At 39.7% G+C, this 21,797-nt stretch overlaps 1 protein-coding gene across 5 annotated transcripts in view; it reads right to left on the bottom strand.

Annotated features, from left to right (window-relative positions):
* Positions 1–21,797, bottom strand: part of bcl11aa (BCL11 transcription factor A a) — a 181,280-nt gene that overhangs the window by 59,559 nt on the left and 99,924 nt on the right. The window contains exon 1 of one of the 5 annotated variants that reach the window (XM_072265278.1): positions 2,716–2,782. The exons of the other annotated variants lie outside the window; for them this stretch is intronic. Coding sequence (XP_072121379.1) covers positions 2,716–2,722 — 7 coding nt within the window. The 5' untranslated portion in view covers positions 2,723–2,782. Of the gene's footprint in view, positions 1–2,715; positions 2,783–21,797 lie in introns of those variants that run through there. 5 annotated transcript variants of the gene reach the window in all.

Consider the following 21,797-nt stretch of genomic DNA (forward strand, 5'->3'; position numbering starts at 1 on the left):
GAATGACAAAAGTTACATCCTTTCAACATAGCACATTACAATAGTTGGTCTTTGATTGTCCTTTTCCAGACATCTGTGAAATAAATGAAGTGTAAGCTGGTTCCCACAGTGCAATTTCATGCCTGGAAGTTCTCCTTAAAAGGATGTTGGCTCCCAAGATGACATCAAGACTTTAAACGGCAGCAATTCCTGGAATAATCAGCATCATAATAAATCATAATTCAACCCCCATCTGATTATTTAGTACACAACTTCAATATTAAGCACTAAAAATATCATTGACAAATTTTATTCATTTCTTAAATTTATTATCTACATTGTTCAAATTCTTTATGCATTTCCCACTATTAAGATGACTCCTGTAGTGGACAGTGGAGGTAGACCTGTCTCTCTGGATGAAGCGTTGCCACCTGTTTCCTATTCCATGTAGCAATAGCCTATATTTTGTACTGCTTTGGTGAATTTTCAAATTATTTAATCTCCTTGAGTCAAATTTAATAAAAAAAAAACTGGGTTAGAACCACTGTAATTGGACGCCAGCTCCCTCAACGAATTGTTGGCAGAGGCACTTTTTTTGAAATTTTTGATCAGTGGTCTCTCTTTTGAAGTATCCGGATAGAAAGGGAACACTTTGCACAATGCATTAATATTACAAACATTCATTTGATTAACTTAGTCTGTATTCTCCCAAATTCCCCACAAAATATTTAGGATGAACTTACTATTATTTATTCATGTAGATTTGCAGTAAATATTTCAGTCGTTTTTGCTTTGTCCCTAAAAATCTTTTTTTCACTTCATGCTGATTTAAGTACTATCTCAATCTCCATCTCCTCTAGCCTTTTAGACCTTCACCATATGTAGTTGTACACAACATGCAGGCCATTGTTTATATTGCATTTGAATGGCATTATTATGCAGCTTATGATATTTAAAACTGCATCAGAATATTTTCTGAGATGTTCTCTGCTTGACAGAGGAACTAAATGAGTAAAACTATAAATGGAGAGGATATCAACCACAGCATTGCAACCACAGAGTTCAAATATCCAGCCCAGGCAAACACACCTTGTATATTTAAGCCACTTGATAGGTAGGGTGGCTATCTCATTATTGCCATTCCTCACGTTATTAATATAGGCAGTATATATACTCAGTGGCCACTTTACTAGGAGCAGGAATGTGCTATTCTGCTGTTGTAGCCCATCCACTTCAACGTTCAACTTGTTATTTGAGTTACTGTCCCCTTCTTGTCAGCTTGAACCAGTCTTCTGACCTCTCTCATTAACAAGGTGTTATCACCCACAGAACTGGATGTTTTTTGTTTTCCTCATCATTCTCTGTAAACTCTAGAAACTGTTGTGAGTGAAAATCCCAGGAGCTCAGTACTTTCTGAGATACTCAAACCACCTAATCTGGCACCAATAATCATTCCACAGTCAAAGTCACTTGGATCACATTTCTTCCCCGTTCCGATGTTTAGTCTGAACAACAACCAAATCTCCTGACGATGCTTGCATGCTTCCATGTATTGAGTTGCTGCCACATGATTGGCTGATTAGATATTTCCATTAACAAGCATATATACCTAATAAAATGGCCAATATGTGTACACATATATTAGTAATGTGAGGAATGGCCAGGGGTGAGGAATGTCACAAAACTTTCAATGGACAGGAAACAGACTGGGCCGTACAGAGACAGTGGTTTCAGTGTGCTGGGGAAGGCTTGTGAAGTCAGACTGTTGGTGTGCAGGGGAGAAGGTTGGGGGTGTAGGTGATTATGTTATCTTGAGAGCTAGAAATGATGGTTTGCTGGCGGGATATATTAGAGGCAGTTGAATTAAATTGAATCTCTTTGTCAGTGAGCTGGCAATGCTGCCTTGGCCATGAAAATCTCGCAATGGACTCTCACTGTACTTGTGTTTCCTGTAAGACTGATCATCCTGATCAGCAGGGTTACACACTTTGCAGCAAGCCACCATCACTGTGGTAAATGTGGGTGTTCAGACAGGGAGACTTCACTACTCCACCACACTGGGCTGAAGGATGAGCTTGTGCTAAAGTCAGCTCTTGTTTCCTGGGACATGAAGATCATAACCTTAGCAGTTTCATGGTACAATATTATGAGCTGTGAGCAGAATGGGGAATGGTGGGGCAAACCACTATTACATTTCTATTTACACACCTCTGTATTGAATTCATATTTTTTAAACATTTAAAAATTACAGTATAACATATCTATCACTGGGCACTTTAGTACATTAATAGCAGGGGGCCATATTAGCAAGATCTATAATAATAGCTGCATAACATAGATTACAGTACTTTATTGCCTAGAGGTACAAACATGTAGTTCAGCCCTCAGCACATCAGAGTATGGTGACACTGTGCCTTCCTACCTAGTTACCACACAGCCCTTTGCTCATAAAAATGTTACCAAATTTTATTGTGGCAAAGGAGTAGAGAAATGTATCTAAAGAAAGATCTTACCTATTTACATGCCCTTTTATTGGAATATCTTTAAGAGGGTCCATGCAAAATTTTTGAAATGGGTAATTTTCTCAGTATGAAAGTACAGATAAGGCCTATCCTCAACATTCTGTTGAAACATCTTATTTTTGTCAAACACTCCTCATACAACGTAAATGGAAATCATCCAGCACCAACAGTATTATGAGGGATTGATCAGTAAAGTCCCAGAATGGCAGCTTACCTCCCATCTGCTATTTCTAACTTGGAATTAATTGCTCCAAATCTTCAGCTCCATGGACAAAATAAACAGGCAAACTCAGGTCCTTATTGTTGTCATGTTCAAGTCTTTCCACTAGATACTGCTAGTGAGCGCCATACATACTCTGGTGACCTCTAGTGGCAGAAAGCTGAGCACTGCAATTAAGTGGGGCTGACAACTTTAGCAGAGTGAAAGGTAAACTGTTTAAAGGGAACATGAGAGGGAACATTTGTTCAGAGGGTGGTGAGACTGTGGATGAGCTGCCAGTGGGAGTGGTGGATTCAGGTTCAATTTCAACATGCGAAGACGAATTTCGATAGGTACTGGACAGATAGGGTATGAAGGGCTATGGTCCAGGTGCAGGTCGATGGAACTAGGCAGATTAGTTTGGCATAGACTAAATGGGCTGAAAGGCCTGGTTCGGTGCTGTGATGCTATGACTCCTCTGAGACGTCATCTCCCCAAAACACTTGTTTCAAGAAAAACAAGTGCTGCAAAATCAATCTCCCATATTTCATTCTTCTCGTGTGGTGTCTACTTTCTGGAAGGGAAAACTATAGAGCTGCAGATTTGAGGTTGTTGTCATTGGGTCACTTTGCTTTGCTGATAGGAGGTACTTCAGGGTTTATATCCCAGAAGCTTTGAGGTCCAGGACTGTGTTCAGCCAAACAAATGTGATGAATGAGTGACTCTCAAGATTCCTAAGGGAAGGAAAGGCAGGTCTTGGGCACAGTAATGTCCCAACCCTTTCCCAGAGGAAATGGTATACCTGACCATATAGAACCGGAAATAAAAGGCAGCTTTTGTTCTGAGGTTTTCTGCACAGTGGTGGCTCCTTTGCAATAATGTACATAAGTGAGTTGTGTGGCACTGAATGTCCTGCTCTCAGTCCCCATTTGGTGGTGTCACGGTCAGGGGTGCTAAACCTTTCCAAAGGGATGTTGTACAGTAAAATACTTCAGTGGGGCAGATTGCTCTTGGTACTGTAGGTATAAGAGTGGCAGTAGGAGAAACCTGAGACGGCCAGAACTCCTCCACCCTCAGCCCCGCCCCCCACAGCTTCAGTATACGACAACGGAGGGCAGACCTCAAACTGACAAAGTATATCACGAAAAGTATCTGAAAGGTAACGACAGATTCCCTCCTCATATTTAACTGAGAGGTTCCATTATTTTGGTTTTCCCTATTTACCTTGTGACCAATAACTGGGAAGAGAGTCCACAACTTGTGAGATGAGTCTAGCATATTGGATTTCAAAGGGTAATTGAACAAATATCCATCTGGTAAACCAACATGTCAACTCTGCATCCATGATGTGGTTAATAGTTACTCACTAGCGAGGCTTTCAAAAAGAAATAAACCCTGTAACCAAAATTACTACATATTATTAACCTATGAATTTGTCTGTGAATGTGTTCATTCACTCCACACTGCTACCATGAGATTATTTGCTACAGCTTGAGTAGATACAGTAATGATGCCGTTTGGCATCACTATGGGATCAGGGATGAGGATATGAGAAAGTAAATGTTGCCTTTAATAGTGAGAAAGATGAAATGGTTCAAATTTACACAGCAATATTTTCTGTTTTATTGCACAAAAACAATGTAAAATTAAATCTGGTAGAGATGGCTACATCCATGAATATAAATGTACACTAAACAGAATATCCTGCAATTAAGTGGCATATTTTACAAGACAAAAGAAAAGATCAGAGTAGCTTGCAGAGCCTCAGATAAATATTAGTGATATGCATTGATGAACAATGTGATTAAGTGTGACTGTCTGTATTTAAACCGCAAAAAGGCTTAATATATAATCATCCAATTGACAAATGCACATGGGCAGCATGAATTTCATCTGCATGAATTTGACTGAATTGAGAAGCTAGTGAGCTTACAATTACCGAACATGGCCTTCTGGTTTTTTCCCTAGCTAAATGAGGTTTGATCAAGAGAACAGTGGTAACATTTTCATGTAAAAGCATGGCATAAAAATATGGACAATCAGTATAATCGTAATTTCATAAAACCATATCAGTGATTTAACAGAAACATTTCAACGGTAAAGAACCAGAAAGAAACTAATAATTACTATTAGTTATCTAGAGTTCTATGCTTCTTAATCACCAGAGTTTAATTTCATTCATGTCAAGCTCGTTTAACTGCATTTTGCTTGCAGTTCAGTGGCTGCATTCATGTACTTATGTTTTGGCTCAGCAAAAGCATTAGGCTTTTAAAATGTGCTATCATAAAGCATAAAGGCCCCCATCAACCTTTTAAATCAGTCCCTATGTTTAAACTTCAAAATTTGGCCCACTATCAGTCTTGAAATTGTACTTAGTGTGACCAGCCAGGAGCAGACTAGTTTGGATCTACCACTGGGCTTCTTTCTTCTATCAGGAGGGTGAGGCAGGTTAGGCTACAGACCCCTCTATTACTCCGTCAACATAACTGCTGTGATTGACCTATAGAGGGGAAAAGGGGCGATTTACTTCAAAGCAGTCTGACATTTTTCCCCAGCCCTACAATAAATTCATTATACTTCTAAGTCAGTTTAAAGGCGCATATATATTTGAGTTCAGCCTCCAGGAGAGTAGTGTCTGAGCAGAGAGCTGCAATGTGTTTCCTGCTCAATTCAAGGCTATTTCATCGGTTAATGAGGCAAACATCTTAAGTGCAGTATCACTAGGAACCTTTGGTTATCCCTTATGTCAATCCAACAATTCCCAACCATCCATGTGGTTAATAGATACTCACTGGCAGTATATTCAACAAGAAACAAAACTTAACAGCAAAGGTATTGTACATTTCTATGCTGACATGAGATTTTGTGTTAAAGTACTTATAATGTAGTACTATTAAGGCTCTATATAGCTACGTATGACGTTGGAATGTGTTAAATGCAGCTTTCCCATTTTTAGTGCCTTTATGTGGTTTGTGGTCCTGTGAGAGAGCCTATAGAAAGTAATACTTGTTTTTAAAGCTCTGATATTCATCCATGAATGTTGGCCTATGGGCAAAATTTACGTATAGAGGCAACCTGCTTTACATTACAGCTTTCCAAAGCCAGCAAAGACTACCTCATTCCCATTGCCAATGGCACATCAACAGTCTAAAAATATCAAAGAAATAATATTTACTCCACATATCGTTCTTCTTTTGACAAGTAAATGGGCAACAATGACTGCGTTCTGTCTAGCCCTTCATTATGGACCACAATGTTTCAATGGTCACCAGCTAAGTCAAACCACACAGGAATGTCCCACTCCCTTGGGATACTAAAATTGGCAGAAATATGCTGATGCCTGCACACCCTCTGAAGAGTTTCAGAATCTCATCATAATCACCAAAACAAGGAAACTCCATTTCCATTTTATAATGTTCCAATTTCATAAAAACCAACAGTTCCAAAGAAATAACCATTCCCCCCCCCCCTCTCTCCTGTCTCTCCGTCTCTCTCTCTATGCTGTAAGTTCCAATTTTACCCAGGGCTCGTGCATCATCTGTTAATACACTCCTTGTCAGATCCCATCTGTACTTCATTCACTGAACCAGCAGCAGGAAAGACAAATGTTTAAAAAAAACATTTTTGTGGAAAAATTCTTAAGAATCTGCCAGTGGCATGGAACTCTTGGGAGGAGAATAACTTTGTCATTTCTTTTTTGCTGGTTGGATCGTATTGTTTTAGCACTTAGAAGCTCATTTCTTTCTCAATGTCAGAAACTCAGAAAGAGGTCTCCCAAACAAAGTGACACAATTCCTTTCTCTGCACCCTCACCTGACCACTTGTTTAAATAAAGACTAGTGTTGCTTGGTTACGTTCCAGGTGCACTCCTCGTCTTAGTGAGCACTTGATAACTCCATGGGAGTAGTTTCTTTCCCAGATTGTGTGGTTATTTAAAATTGACTTTCATCTGTCATAAATGTGGTCTACCAAGCCTATGGCCAGCCATCAGGTACCCAGCGATACTAGCCCCATTTTCCAACTCTTGGCCCACAGCCTTCTTTGCTACGGCATTTCGGGCTCTCGTATTAACACTGTTTCTGTCAGAACCTATCCTCACCATCCCCTCAGGATGTGTGTTCCAGATTTCAACTACCTACTGGATGATCTTCGAACTTTGAAAATAATTCTTCCTCAGATCACCCTAAATCTCTGACCTATTATCATAAAAAGACAATAAAACCATAAGATTTATGAGCAGAATCAAGCCATTTGACCCATCAAGTCTGCTCTGCCATTTCATCATGGTTGAACCATTTCCCTCTCAGCTTCAATCTCCTGCCTTCTCCCCATAACCCCTCATGTCCTGACTAATCAAGAATCTATCAACTTCTACCTTAAATATGACTTTGCCTCCACATCCACCTGTGGCAATGAATTTCACAGTATGGCTGAAGAAATTCCTTCTCATTCTGTTCTAAATGGACATCCCTCTGTTCTGAGGCTGTGCCCTCTGGTCCTAGACTCCCCCACCACAGGAAACATCCTCTCCACATCCACTCTATCAAGGCTTTTCAATATTCGATAGGTTTCAACGAGATCCTCCCTCATTCTTCTGAATTCCAGCAAGTCCATGTCTAGAGCCATCAACCAGTCCTCGTATGGTAACCCTTTCATTCCTGGAATCATTCTCGTGAACCTCCTCTGAAACCTCTCCAATGTCAACATATTCATTCTTAGATAAGGGACTCAAAATTGCTCACAATACTCCAAATGAGGGCCTGCCAGTGCATTAGAAAGCCTCAGCATTACATCCTTTCATTTAGATTCTAGTCCTCTTTTCTCTCCATTTAGAAAATAGTCCATACTTTCCTTTTATCCACCAAAGTGCATGACCATACACTAAGTCCTTCTGTAGCATTCCTGCTCCTCCACCTATCTTTGTATTGTTCGCAAAGTCATCAATTCAATCATCCAAATCATTGACACATAACGTAAAAAAAAAAGCGGTCCTAACAAAGACCTCTGTTGATCACCTCTAGTCAGTGACAGCCAACCAGAAAAGGTTTCCTTTATTCCCACTCTTTGTCTCCTGTCAATCAGTCAATGCTCTAATCTTGCCAGTATCTTTCCTGTAGTACCATGGGTTCCTAACTTGTTAAGCAACCTCATGTGCTGCACCTTGTCAAAGGACTTTGGAAAATCCAAGTACACAACATCCACCAATTCTCCTTTGTCTATCCTGCCTGTAATTTCTTTAAAGTATTCCAACAGATTTGTCAGGCAAGATTTTCCCTTAAAGGAATCTTGCTGATATCGGCCTATTTTATCATGTGCCTCCAAGTACCCCAAAACCACATCCTTAACAGTCAACTCCAACAACTTCCCAACCACTGTGGTCAGACTAATTGGCCTATAATTTCCTTTCTTCTGCCTCTCTCCTTTCTTGAAGAGTGGAGTGGCATTTGTAGTTTTCCAGTCATCCAGAACCATGACAGAATTTACTGAGTCTTGAAAGATGCCTCCACAATTTCTTCAGCCACCTCTTTCAGAAGTCTGCATGTAAAATATCTAGTCCAGGTGATTTATCTATTTTCAGACCTTTCAGTTTTCCAAGCACTTTCTCCCTAGTAATGGCAACTTCACTCACTTCTGCCTGCTGACACTCTTGAACTTCCAGCATACTGTTCATGTCTTCCATGGTGAAGACTGATGCAAAATACTTATTCAGTTCATCCACTATTTGCTTGTCCCACATTACTATCTCTCCAGCATCATTTTCCTGTAGTCCAATATCTACTCTTGCCTCTTTTTTTTCTACACATTAGATATCTGAAGAAACTTTTCGTATCCTCAAATAACAAATAAATTCTTCTCAGGTTTCCACTTGGGTACAGGTATCAAATATAAACGATACTTCTAAGAAGATGGCAGAGTTTATCATCAAATGTTGGTTGTAATTGATACCTGTACCCAGGTGGAAGCCAGAGAAGAATGTATTCGACATACATGCCCGGAAAGCACTAGATCTTTTTGGTATCCTCAATAATATTATTGGCCAGCTTACCTTCATATTCCATCTTTTTCCTCTTTATGACTTTTTTTAGTTGCCTTCTGTTGTTTTTTAAAAAATTCTCAATCCTTTAACTTCCCACTAATTTTTACTCGATTATATGCCTTCTCTTTGGCTTTTATGCTGGCTTTGAATTCCATTGAAAGCCACAGTTGCATCATCCTGCCTTTAGAATGCTTCTTCTTCTTTGGGATGTATCTATCCTGCACCTTCCAAATTGCTCCTAGAAACTCCAGCCTTTGCTGTTCTGTCGTCATCCCTGCTAGTGTGCCCTTCCAATCAACTTTGCCTTGCTCCTCTGTCACGCCTCCATAACTCCCTTTACTCCACTGTAATACTGATACACCCGACTTCAGCTTCTCCCTCTCAAATTGCAGGGTGATTTCTACCATATTATGATCATCGCTCCCCCAAGGGTTCCTCTAATGAATTTCAGTTCAATGTACAATAAACAATCCAGAATAGCTGATCCCCTAGTGGACTCAACCACAGGCTGCTCCAAAAAGCCATCTTGTAGGCATCCTACAAGTTCCTCCTCTTGGGATCCAGCACTAAGTTGATTTTCCCAATCTACCTGTATATTGAAATCTCCCTTAATTATTTAACATTGCCCTATTGACATAGCTTTTCTATCTCTTGTAATTTGCAGCCCACATTTTCGCTACAGATCGGAGGCCAGAATATTATTCCCATCAGGCTCTTCTTACCCTTGCAGTTTCTTAGTTCTACCCACAATGATTCTACACCTTCTAATCCTATGTCACCTCATTCTAAGGATTGATTTCATTTTTTTTACCTACTTGCCCTGCCAATCTGCTTGTCCTTTCGATACAATGTGTTTCCTTGGGTGTTAAGCTCACAGGATTGTGAGCCTCTGACCTGCTCCTGGAGACCCATTATATAGATGCTACTGCAATTTCAGTTTCTGGTCAATGGGAACTCCTAGGATATTGAAAGTGGATCCAGTGAGATAATGCCATTGAAGGTCAGGGGGTGATAGGTGGCTATCACAGCTGCATTACACATGTGTGGCATAAATGACTCTTGACACCTATCGACACAGTATTAATCTACAGCGCATCTTTGGGATGGGCAAAAACAAAGAATGAATGGAAATTTACACAGTCATGCAAAGAACATGCAAACCTCACACTGGCTCAATGTCATGACTGAATCCAGGTCCATGAAGCTGCAAGGCAGCAGCACCTTTTTCTTAAGCCTGGTCTTAATAAAAAAATCATTTCTCTCCTTTTTGCTGATTCCTTCCATTTCCATTCTTTCTCCATATCCTTCTCTTGTTTCCCTTAAAGTCCTGATGACTTGGTTCCATAGCTATAACTTTCCATTCTCCCGCTATCATTCTCGAGAAAATGTAGGAAGCATCACAACAGGCCCTTAAGCTGTCCTGGTCCATTGACCAGACATACAGTAGATACTCTTTCCAGTAGGGACAATGAGAAAGAGTGATCAACTTTTCTCCAGCCTAGACCAGCATCAAGATTAATTGGAGCACCCTCTTCTCAGATGCTACAAATACCGCCCACTTAGAAACATTTTTACAGGGCTCTTAATTACAAGTGTGAGAACCACGTGCAAAGTATGCTTAATCAATGAGTTTAACTCTTACTAAGTGTTTTTGTCAGGGTTTGGGATTTGACAGCAAAACAAAGTTTTGGCAACATAGTTCATAGCAGGCCTGTCAGCCCAACCGGTCAGTTGTGACCATCAACTTCTCAATTACACAATCCTATTTCATTTCACCTGCTTCCCATCAACTTCACTGAGATTCTACCACTTATCCCATACACTATGTGCAAGTTACAACAACCTGCCTACCAACTGCACATCATTAGCTTATGAGAGGAATCGAGGCACCTGGAGGAAACCTACACAGTAGAAGGGGAAAGGTGCAAACTCCACAGAGACAGCACCCGAGGTCAAACTCAGCCCAGGTCTCTAATACTATGAGGCAGTGGCTCTACTGTGCCACAACGCACCACTAAGGATCCGGCGACTGTGACTGTGATTGTAATTTATCTGAAATCAGCCAAACCAGAGTAAAAGATCAGGTACTTGTTAAATCCATTGCAAGTCTTTTCAGCTGGTTTAAAAAACACACATATTACACTGAAAGCTGATTCTACCCACAGAACTGCCTTTGAAGCCCTTGGAGGAAAGTACACAAATTAAGAATTTTGCTGGAAAAGAACTATGACACACCTTTCAAAACATTTAAAATATTTGTTACAAAACTGTTTTTGTGCACTTTGTAAATAGCAAAATCAGACTATACAGCACTTTGTTCATTTTTAGTGATTAAAAATCTCAACAAATACATTGAAGTGTGAATTTTCTTCTGATAACTTGGCTTCCACTCTTAAAATTTTATGACAGGGTTCTTCTTTTTTAAAAATTCAAGGTGATAAAATAATTACTTTCTAAAGCTCGACCTGATTCTGCTAGTTCACAGAAGGTTTTACATTTGTGATTAGGCCAATGTATTTGAGTGAAAACTTGAACCAGGACTCTGGAAAAGCAGCAGAATTCTTTTGCGCCCTGCTTGCCAGCAAAATAGTCCAATTTCCTTTCTTAGAACTGTAAAAAAAAGCAGAGGTGGGGGGGATAATCCGAGTTTTAAATTCCCCTGTGAGTGTTGATGAACTTTGTGCTCTCTACAAAGCCACACGGTTCCCGGCTCAAGTTCAATGATGTTAGTTATGACACATTAATTGAGAATTACAATTAAATTACTTGAATTAACCCTTCTTTTACATTGAAAACAACACTCTTCAATATGGAGAGCACTTTTGATGGCTCTGCCCTAATGATGTTAACAAATGTATGACAGCATCAAAGGTTCAACCACCTTGACATTACAAAAGTTATTTTCCCCTCTCCATTATATTTAAACTCACTAGTTAGTACACTTATACCAAAACCATGTCTGTTTTACTTTAATCACAGTCACTTGAAATAAATACATTACAAAAAGTGATTGACAAATAAGCACTGCTCACAGAGAAAAACAAACTAAATTGTGAATTTTTACTTGCAATCACTCTTCCAGTTATTCTAGTTTAAGCAGTTCCAGGAATCGCACTACCCACATAACAAAAAGAAAGGCACATAAACATCCCTGCTTTCTAAGAGCCACTTCAAGAAAAATTGGTTTTATCAAGATTTCTAGTAGCTTGTGAGAATGTTCAAGTTGAAAACAGACCATCAAGAGTAGCAGACAAGTACTGTTTCATAAAAAGAACTCAAAAAAGTGTTTTCAGCTGTCTTCTAGAGGATACTAAAACTCTTTTATTTACCAGCATATAGGCTTAAATTGTCCATGTTATTGTTCACTTCAGTTCAATGTTTTAAAAACACTATATACCAAACTAGCATGATGTAAAGAAACATATGGAATCTGTTTGTTCCTGGCCTAGTTATTACTGACATTACTACTCTTGTTCAGGGCTAAATTTAACCAACAATTAATCCTGGCCTGTAGATTAGAATCTGAACTCCATGATGCTCTAATCAAAATCATATTTTGACACGTTTCTTCCCCCCCCCCCACCGCAACGTGTGCATTTCATTAAATAAGGTTGCAATATTAAATCTGAAAATGCAACATTTTCCAAACAAGACAAATGCAGCAAGTTGAAAGTGATGGTTTCTACATTATGTCAGAGCCTCACTGTTCATGAAATTAGAAGTCTTGGATCCAGCTTTTACTTTTTATTAATGTAGCACACTGCAAAAATAGGACAAGATATTAAAAACCAAAGCAATTAGTAAAATTTGTCTCAGGGAAGGCATTTTCCCCAGAACTTTTCCACTGGCTAATACTTCATTACAGGGGATGAGCAGCTTTAATTGGGTAGTAACGATAATAACCATTGTAGAACCAACTCCCTATTTCAGGCAACGGAAGGGTTTTGCAATTCATGCAACATCCCTTTTTTGGAATTGCTCTTTCATTTCAATGCAACATTGCTAATGGACTAATAAAACGTCTTGACCCGAGAAGCTATTTTGTTTTCTTTTGAAAATTGGAATTTGCAACAGTAAAGATTATGGGTAGTAATCATTTTACCAGCCGCACACAATTAAAACCAAATTATTTCTATTAGGTCAAAACAAAGATGGATTATGCAGAAATTAAATTAGCCAAGCAGAAAATATATCTAAATTTAAAAGTTTTCCAGTCAAAGACGTTAAATGTCACGGAAGTAGGGCCTGAGGAGGCAATGAAAAATGAATAAAAAGTAATCTTAAATACAATTTCTTCACTTAATGATTGTTAATCTACCAGTTAATATAAAAAATGGAAAACCCTGGCATTATTCAAAATACATTTAATGGTAGAACAAATGTATTGATAAGCCAACTTTGCTCATGTCATTGTTCCCAACTTTTTTGGGGCCTTTTGGATAATCAATAGCTCACAATAAGGCACAAAGTACAAGACCCAATTGAGATACTCTGTTGCAAATCTAAAGCTCAGTCCGTCAAATGTCACTCATTCTGAGTGCCAATCACTCATTTAGATTTAAAATTGTGACCTATTTTGATGAATGTCAGCCTTAAAAATAAACACAGCTCCATTTGTTTAAATGGGTCTGCAAGCCATGTCACTCTCGCTGTTTATAAATGCCACTCTGAACATTTCCCCTAGTGTCGACAGCCCTGAAAGAGGTTTATGAGCATCAGCAGAATTGTGAGTGTGAATTATTACCTTGTATCTCTCTGTCAGATGTTTGTCATTCTTTCTCATGTTTACTTGAGACAACATGATATAGGTGAAAGGGTGATAGAGAGGATGGTGATGGAAGAGCTAAGACAACGTGACTGTGCAAGGATACCTTCAGCCACACAACTGTCACACGGGGCAGCAAACCGGTACGACAACTTATCACAATGCATGATTCCCCCATGAGCTGAATTTCCACTCTTTGCCATGGAGAGTCATTGTACAGGGGGCGCCACTTGTCCATTCAGGAGAGATATGAAGAGAAACAAAACATAGCCAGTCTCTTAGCATGTAATCCGCTGGAAAGCCTGGGGTTGAGTCAAAAGCTGATTACAGTAGTAGATGTACAAAATTTAAATTGTTTTAAAATACATTCCGCAATCCAGCAGTGAAACTAACACTAGTAGTCAATGTATCTTACCTTGGATGGATTTAATCTCATTTCCACATAAATTCAATTGACCCGTTCACAAGAAGCTGTCAAACAAAAAGAGCAGCTTCTACTTTCTGAAGGGATTCAGGGCACGCAATAGCAAGAATGGGCACCACAGTAGCGTAGTGGTTAGCGCGACGCTATTACAGCTCGGGGCATCGGAGTTCACAGTTCAATCCCAGCATCCTCTGTAAGGAGTCTCTATATGTCCTCCCCGTGGAATGTGTGGGTTTTCTCTGGGTCCTTCGGTTTCCGCCCACAGTCCAAAGACTTACCAGCTAGATTAATAGGTCATTGTAAATTGCCCCATGATTGGAATACCGCTAAATATGGTTTGTCAGCTCGAAGCACCAGAAGGGCCTATTCTATGCTGTATCTCTAAGTAAAAAAAAGAATGCTTCTACATGTCTTGGCAACCATGAAACCAATAGGAAAATCACAATACTGCCATTTTCTTGACTATACAAGCTCCTTATTTCAAGTTTGACCTTTCCTTTCCCCAAAATACAAGGATATTTAAAGTGGGAGTGGCTTCAAGTTTCCGGGTATCAGCATCTTGTGAGATCCATCCAGGGCCTAACGTATTAATGTAATCATGAAGCAGATCTATTTTGTTAGGTGCTTGAGAAGATTTTGTACGTCTCCAAGGACTCTTGCAAATTTCTGTGGATGGACAGTGGAGAGCACATTGACTGGCTGCATCACAGCCTGGTACGGAGATTCCAATGCACAGGATCACAAGAGGCCGCAGAGGGCTGTAGACAGTCAGCTCCATCACGGACACAACCCTCCCCATCAATGAGGACTTCTATAGGAGGCAGTGCCTCAAGGCAGCAGCAGCTTCACTAAAGATTCTCACCATCCAGGGCATGCCCTCTTCTCATTGCTACCTTCAGGGAGGAGGTACAGGAGCCTGAAGACCCACATTCATCATCTTAGAAACAGCATCTTTCCCTCTGTCATCACATGTCTGAATGGTCCATGAACATTACCCTCATTATTTTGTAGTATTTATTCTATAATTTATGGTGATTTTCTGTCCTTACACTGTACTGCTGCCACAAAGCAACAAATTACATGATGTACAAATCATGATAATAAACCTGGCTCTCAAAACATTCACCTGGACTGGATATTGCAACAAATAATGCTAGCACTGACAAAGTGTTGAATGATTATTCATCTACAGGGCATAGCAAGAATTTTAACTTCATAAACATTTCTCCAAAACTGTAGACCAAACAGTAATGGAAACCAAAAAAGAAAAATAAATGCAGATGTGGTGAATCTGAAAAACCACAAAAAAAAAATGCTGGAAATTCTTAGATCAGACTCATTCAAATAAAGGTTCTCTGACCTGCAAAATTAATGGTTTCTCTTTCCACAGATGCTGCCCGACCTGCTGAGTGTTTCCAGCCTTTCTTTCCCAACAAACATTAATGAATTGCATTCAATATTATGCACTTTCCCAAGTCTGCAAAGCCAATCAAAATATCTGCCAGAGGATATTTGATTTCAAGTTTGATTCAGTATTTATGGCAAAAATTTGTAAGAATGAATGGAACTTCAAACCAAACAAACTCTCTCGTGTAAAGCAGCATTAGTACAATCTGGATTAATCCTGGTTAATGCTATACTGCAACTCTGCTAACATTGCTCCATCAACCTGTTATATCTTATATACAGAATACAGACTTTTAAACAGCAAAAAAATAAAACTGTAGGTTAACAGCATTCCATTTCTACAAGAAATGAGAATGCCCAGTATGTAGAACTGGTCTAACATAGTTAAATGTTGGGTAGTAGCATCTGTTTTACCCACAGGACTGCATTTTTATCGTTGGATTAAACGGTATCATGAGCCAACTCAGGAGACTCAATTAGCTACTGAGGAAAGGATTCAATATCATTCATTTCATATTTTGCTCCCTTAAAGTCAATCTGGTCTTCAAGGGGCTGCTGAAGTCAGAGTTTGTTAGATGTAATGATTAGCTGCAGCTCGACACTTAGAGCATTGGAAGTGAATGGCAGTACAGCACAGCTTCAATTTGCAGATCCTCAGTTAATTAGAAAGCCCTCAAATTCACACAGATGTGGGTCACTATTGACAGTTCTATCTTTGAAGCTTCCTGTGTGACAGTTGTTGAGTTGACCTTCCCCGAGCTGGTAGGATTACCCAGAATTTTACAGTGTGGGGAATTCAATCACTTCTGCCTTCAACAGGAAACTACTGGCAAGGTTACTTCACTGTGCAGTTCCCACATTAAACAAGTACTGATGACACCCATATTGCCCTGAAACTAAAAATGCACACCGGAGAAGGTCTAAGGAATTTTGAAAAAAAATTATGCAGGCCTGTGTGTGGTGTAACAATTTTCTTTGAAGACAAAATCTTTCTCTTGAATCTTGTGATTTGTTTACAATTGCTCAATACAGCGTGACTGCCATTATAAAACTCTGGTTAGTATACCTTAATATATTGCATTAGCTTCACAACCTATAAACTAACTTTCCGTGACCAAATATGTCAAATTATGGCACTTGCACTGTTTCAGGGAATGCGTTTTCATTTTAATTACAGCTGATGGTTTAAGATGAATGGACATGTTTAAATTTGTTTTTCTTGCATGGAATCCCAGAACCTTCATCGGGGTTTTGGAAGTTACATTCTGCTCTTCTGGCATTTTGTTCCATAAAAACCAAATGGTCTGTTATCTTGTAATCCAAGTAGATAAAAATATCAGAGGATGTGACACATGATTCCACATACATTTTGATAACACGTTTTTACTCTATCACCAAAATCATGCCAGACAATTTTCACATTATACACAAAAAAAATCACAGATCAAAGAAACACATCAGTTTGCCAGCAAGAATTTATTTTTATACCAAAGATTCACCATCTGGTGTGCAGTACAAACTGTAATATCAAGAGAAATTTGCAAGTGCATTTAAATTCATAATATAATTGAGAAGGCTCTGTTTATGACTTTAAAATGTATATTTGAAGAAATAAAGATGGGTGGGGGGGGGGAATAGTCTTTTATGGTAAGTGGAATTTGCCAAAGCTTCTGGGTGTGAGGACTTCCAGTGACAGCATTTACTACTGTCATCTCCAAGGGATTCAGGTGGCACATTAAAAGTCAGCTGACCAACGAGTGAACAGCTAGCAAAGAAAGTGGGAAAAATTGAGTAAATTAATAAATCTTCAAGGATGTAGGATCAGGATGACAATAGCAGCTGCACGACAGTTTATTAATGACACTGGAATCTTTAGATTGGGCTGATTTTATGTTTCAAAGCAGTCAGCAATCCCTGTAGCTCTCCTTCTCTATTGAAAAGAATGGTGAGCCTAAGTGGCTCATTTTTGAAGAGCAGGGTCATAGGATCTTTTCCCATGGGATCGAGGTTCAATGCCAGTGCAAACTGCAGGAGTCCAAGTAGGAGGACTATCTAAGCTTGTGGGAATGAGCACACAACTTTATAAAACCTTATTTCAATGCAAATTCATCAATAATCCTCTGATCCAGAACATTCCACATTTATGTTTGATAAGATCAAGTACAATCAGGAGGTTGTGGTGCTTATTGAGTTCTAACTGGGTAAAGAGATAAAATTTCATAAGCCAAACCCTGTCACCCCATTTTAAGAAATTAAGCATGATTGTTTATTTGGAATTGCTTTTTTGAAAACCACTTCTGTGGGCTGGTTAATAAAAACAGTAAACACCATGCTGTAAAAGCAAATGCATGACATCAAAGCAACTCTGTCCCCACAAACATTCACCGCAGAGCTGTTCTTGCAACTTATACAATGTCAATGTCATCGCCAGCCTTTTTATTTTGAATGGGATAACACTGAGCATGAAAATAATGTCAATGGGAAATCTGTGTTTTAGGTTCAAAAAAATAGGTCTGGATTCTGAAAGATGCTACTCGTTGGGATAAATGTAGGTGTAAGAAGTTTCAGTTCACAAATTGGCAATTATCTGGAGAAAGATTCAGAATGAACACCATTGTGTCAGTTAAATCCATATAGATTTATATTCTCTAATTTTAAATTACCTAACTAAATTATTTTTGTGTCTAATCAAATAAAAAGATTGGCCATTTTCTTGAGTGGACGTCGTCAAGGTCTGATGCATATTGCATTTCAAGCCTTCAGCATTTATGCATCCCTTTAATAATTTCTAAACTGATTACTACTGTAAACTGCAATTTTCTTCCATGTGATAAAAAGCAATCGAATATTGGGTCTACAGTATTTGCTGTTTAAATAATGACAATTCTGTGTTGCAATATACTTTCAGTCTAATTCCTTGGCTCCACAAACAATGGTCTATATGCAGGCTAGATGCTTAAGTTCCAAGCATTTTAAGAGGCATAAAGACATTTTTGTAGGATTTATGTTCAAAATATGTAAAGTTGGGTACTGCCAAAAACACACAAACTTGAAATACAAAATTTAGAATAATGCTGTCTTATTTCAATGATCCTCTAGATGATGATTTTTGTCTTGAATATGGTTGTCTATATACTTTTGCTAAGAAGCCCTCATTATATTAGAATATCCTGCAAAAGATCTTAGTCTTCTGCAACCATCCAGAAGCCATGAAAAATGGCACACGCATAGAAGCATGGAACTATACAACACTGAAACAGGCCCTTATGACCCACTCCGTCCTTGCCAACCCCAAAGCCTTTTTATGCTAATCACAGATGCTTGCATCAGGCCTGTATCCCACTATTGTTTTCCTATCCAAGTACATGCCCACGTGCCTTTTAAATGTTTTAGTAGTTTGCCTCCTCTACTTCTGGGGACAGTTCACCACCCCCTGTGTGAAAATATTACTTCACCTCTCAGATCGATTTTAAATTTCTCCCTCCTAACTTTAAATGTGGGCCCCCTACCTTTAGACTCCCCAGCTCAGGGAAGAAAAATCCTGGCTACCTTTTTTTTCCAGTCCTGCTGAAGGGTTTCGGCCTGAAACATCAGCTGTACTTTTTTCCATAGATGCTGCCTAGCCTGCTGAGTTCTTCCAGCATTTTGTGTGTGTTGCTCAGATTTCCAGCCTCTGCAGATTTTCTCCTGTTGGTGTTCTGGCCATCTATTCAATCTTTGCCCCTCATAATTTTGGAAACCCTTAAAGGATTGCCCCTTATCCTCCTAAATTCCAAAGAGAATAAACTAATCCTCTTCAATCTCTCCCTATAACTGCAGTCCTCCATTCCAGCTGACATCCTGATAACAATTTCTGCATTCTCTCTATTACTACCACATCCTTCCTATAACGTGATCACCAGAGCTGTACAACACTTTAAGTACAATCTAAACAAATGTTTTGATATCCCAACTCCTATACTCAATACAAATCACCTCTTCACTATCCTATCCACCAGTGATGCTGCTTTCAGGGAGCTATAGACTTGCATCCTAAGGTCTTACTGCACTTCAACATTCCTAATGTCCCCGCTACTAATTCTCTACGTCCTAACAGAACTTGACCTCCCAAGTCCATTACCTTACACTTGTCTGCACTGAATTCCACTCTGCCCAATTTACCAGCTGATCTATGTCCTGCTGCACATGCACAGAAACTTCCTTGCCATTTACATGCAAGTCTTCTTTTCAGTAAATGCACCACTTGGCAGAACTAACAAATTATCTTACAACCTCGCTCTGTCCAAAATTGCAAGGAGTTTCACTATTTTTTTGCTGAGCCAACATAAAAGTGCATCTGTTAGTCTTGTGAGACCATGGATCTGCGCCTGGTAAGTCTTCACTCTCCAGGTCACAGGCCTGGGCAAGGTTGTATGGAAGACCAGCAGTTGCCCATGCTGCAAGTCTCCCCTCTCCACGACACCAATGTCGTCCAAGGGAAGGGCATTAGGACCCATACAGCTTGGCACCGGTGTCATCGCAGAGTAATGTGTGATTAAGTGCCTTGCTCAAGGACACAACACGTTCCCTCGGCTGTGGCTCGAACTCATGACCTTCAGGTAGCTAGTCCAATGCCTTAACCACTTGGCCACGGGCCCACACAAAAGTGCAAAGTAGATGCTAATAAAAATCTAAGCACTTGTCTCTAGTTTTAACAGATAAACCTGCTTCCCCAAAATAGAGCAGCCATCAGTTTTTCCAAAGATCATTGTGGGCTAGAAAGCATCCAATATCAAAAACGTACATTTCCACCAAGCGGGAATGTTCCTTCCAGCTTTAGTATTAAAATCAGACATCCTCCTGATGCATTTCCCTCTCAGACATACTTGAATTACCAAAGGTTGCCTTCAAAGTCAGAACAACCCCCTCAATTTTGCCTGGAATGGTAACTGTGTAATATGTATGTATACAGGTCATAGAGGAAACAGAAGTTATGATTGATGACAGAGTTTGATTAAGTTATTGAGAAGTTTTCTTCAAAATGGCGCTGGTGGACCATGGCAACTTGTTGTGGGCTACATATAAAACTTCTAAATTAGTTATGAATTACTTTCACTGCAATCTACAGCCTGTACTTTCCCTTTAAGCAACGTACTTTTGAACTGTCTTGATGAACTAGATTTCATGATCTTAACTCTCAAGCATGCAGATATGGAACCTTTAAGCAGTACATCATGATGGCTGGAAGACAAGGAGGAGGGGAGGACTTCAAGCCAGACTGAAACACCAAGCAATGAAAGCTCCTCTACCCAGCATCTTGTTAGCAAATGCAACAGTCGCTGGAGAACAAGATTGAGGACCCAAGGGCAAGATTGTTGTATCGGAGGGAAATGAGGAATTGCTGTGTTTTCTTTTCAAAGAGACATGGCTCACTCTGAACACACCAGATATGTCAGTAAGACCTAAAAGCTTCCTGATATACAGAACGGACTGGACTGCTAATTCAAAGAAGGCAAAAGGTGGGTGTCTGTGCTTCATGATAAACTCTTTGTGGCGCTCAGATGTGACGGTTTTATCGCACTCTTGTTCCCCCGACCTGGAACATCTAACGATTAAGTGTCAACCATTCTACTTATCAAGAGAGTTCTCCTCTGTGATCCTAACTGCAGTTTACATACAGCCAAAAGCTGATGTTAATCAGGCACTCGAGATATCGAATTCTGCCACAAGGAACGGCCATCCCAACACATTTCAAACCATAGTCAGGGACTTCATAGGCTTGTTTGAAGAAACTTCAACCCATTTATCACCGGCATATAACCCGCAGCACTAATGACCCAATACACTACTACTGCTATACTACAATAAGGAATACCTGCCATTCAATGCCTAGACCCTATTTCAGGAATTGTGATCACTCGGTTGTCCTTTTCCTACCTGCAGACAGGCAGAATCTAAACAGCAAGGCTCCAGAGATAAGGACAACAAAAAGGAGGTTGCTGGGAGCGGCTGTGTGATTGCTTCGAGTGATTGGACTGGGCTCTGTGCTCATCAGACGAGCTGAATGAATACACCATGGTGGTCATAGACTTCATATTAACAGTCTTAGACAAGTGTGTCCCCACAAAATCATTCTGTCTTCCCTAAGCCCTGGATGAACCACAAAATCCACAATCTGCTGAGGACCAGATCGGTAGTGTTCAAGTCTAGTAACCAAGAGACGAGATCCAGGTACGATCCCCCGAAAGTCATCTCACATGTGAAGTGGCAAATCCAAGCCAAACTTGAATCACTGAAGGATGCTTGGCAGCTGTGACAGGGCTTGAATGCTATCACCTCCTACAAAGTGAAGCCAAGCAACATCAGTAACAAAAAAGCTTGCTCCCAGATAAACTCTGTACTCACTTTGATCAACAAAACATGGAGGAAACTTCACAGACTCCCACAGCCCATGATAACCATGACCCTGTGGTTTCAGTCTCTAA

The sequence above is a fragment of the Mobula birostris genome, chromosome 8 (assembly GCF_030028105.1).
Source record: "Mobula birostris isolate sMobBir1 chromosome 8, sMobBir1.hap1, whole genome shotgun sequence".
Taxonomy (NCBI): Eukaryota; Metazoa; Chordata; class Chondrichthyes; order Myliobatiformes; family Myliobatidae; genus Mobula; species Mobula birostris.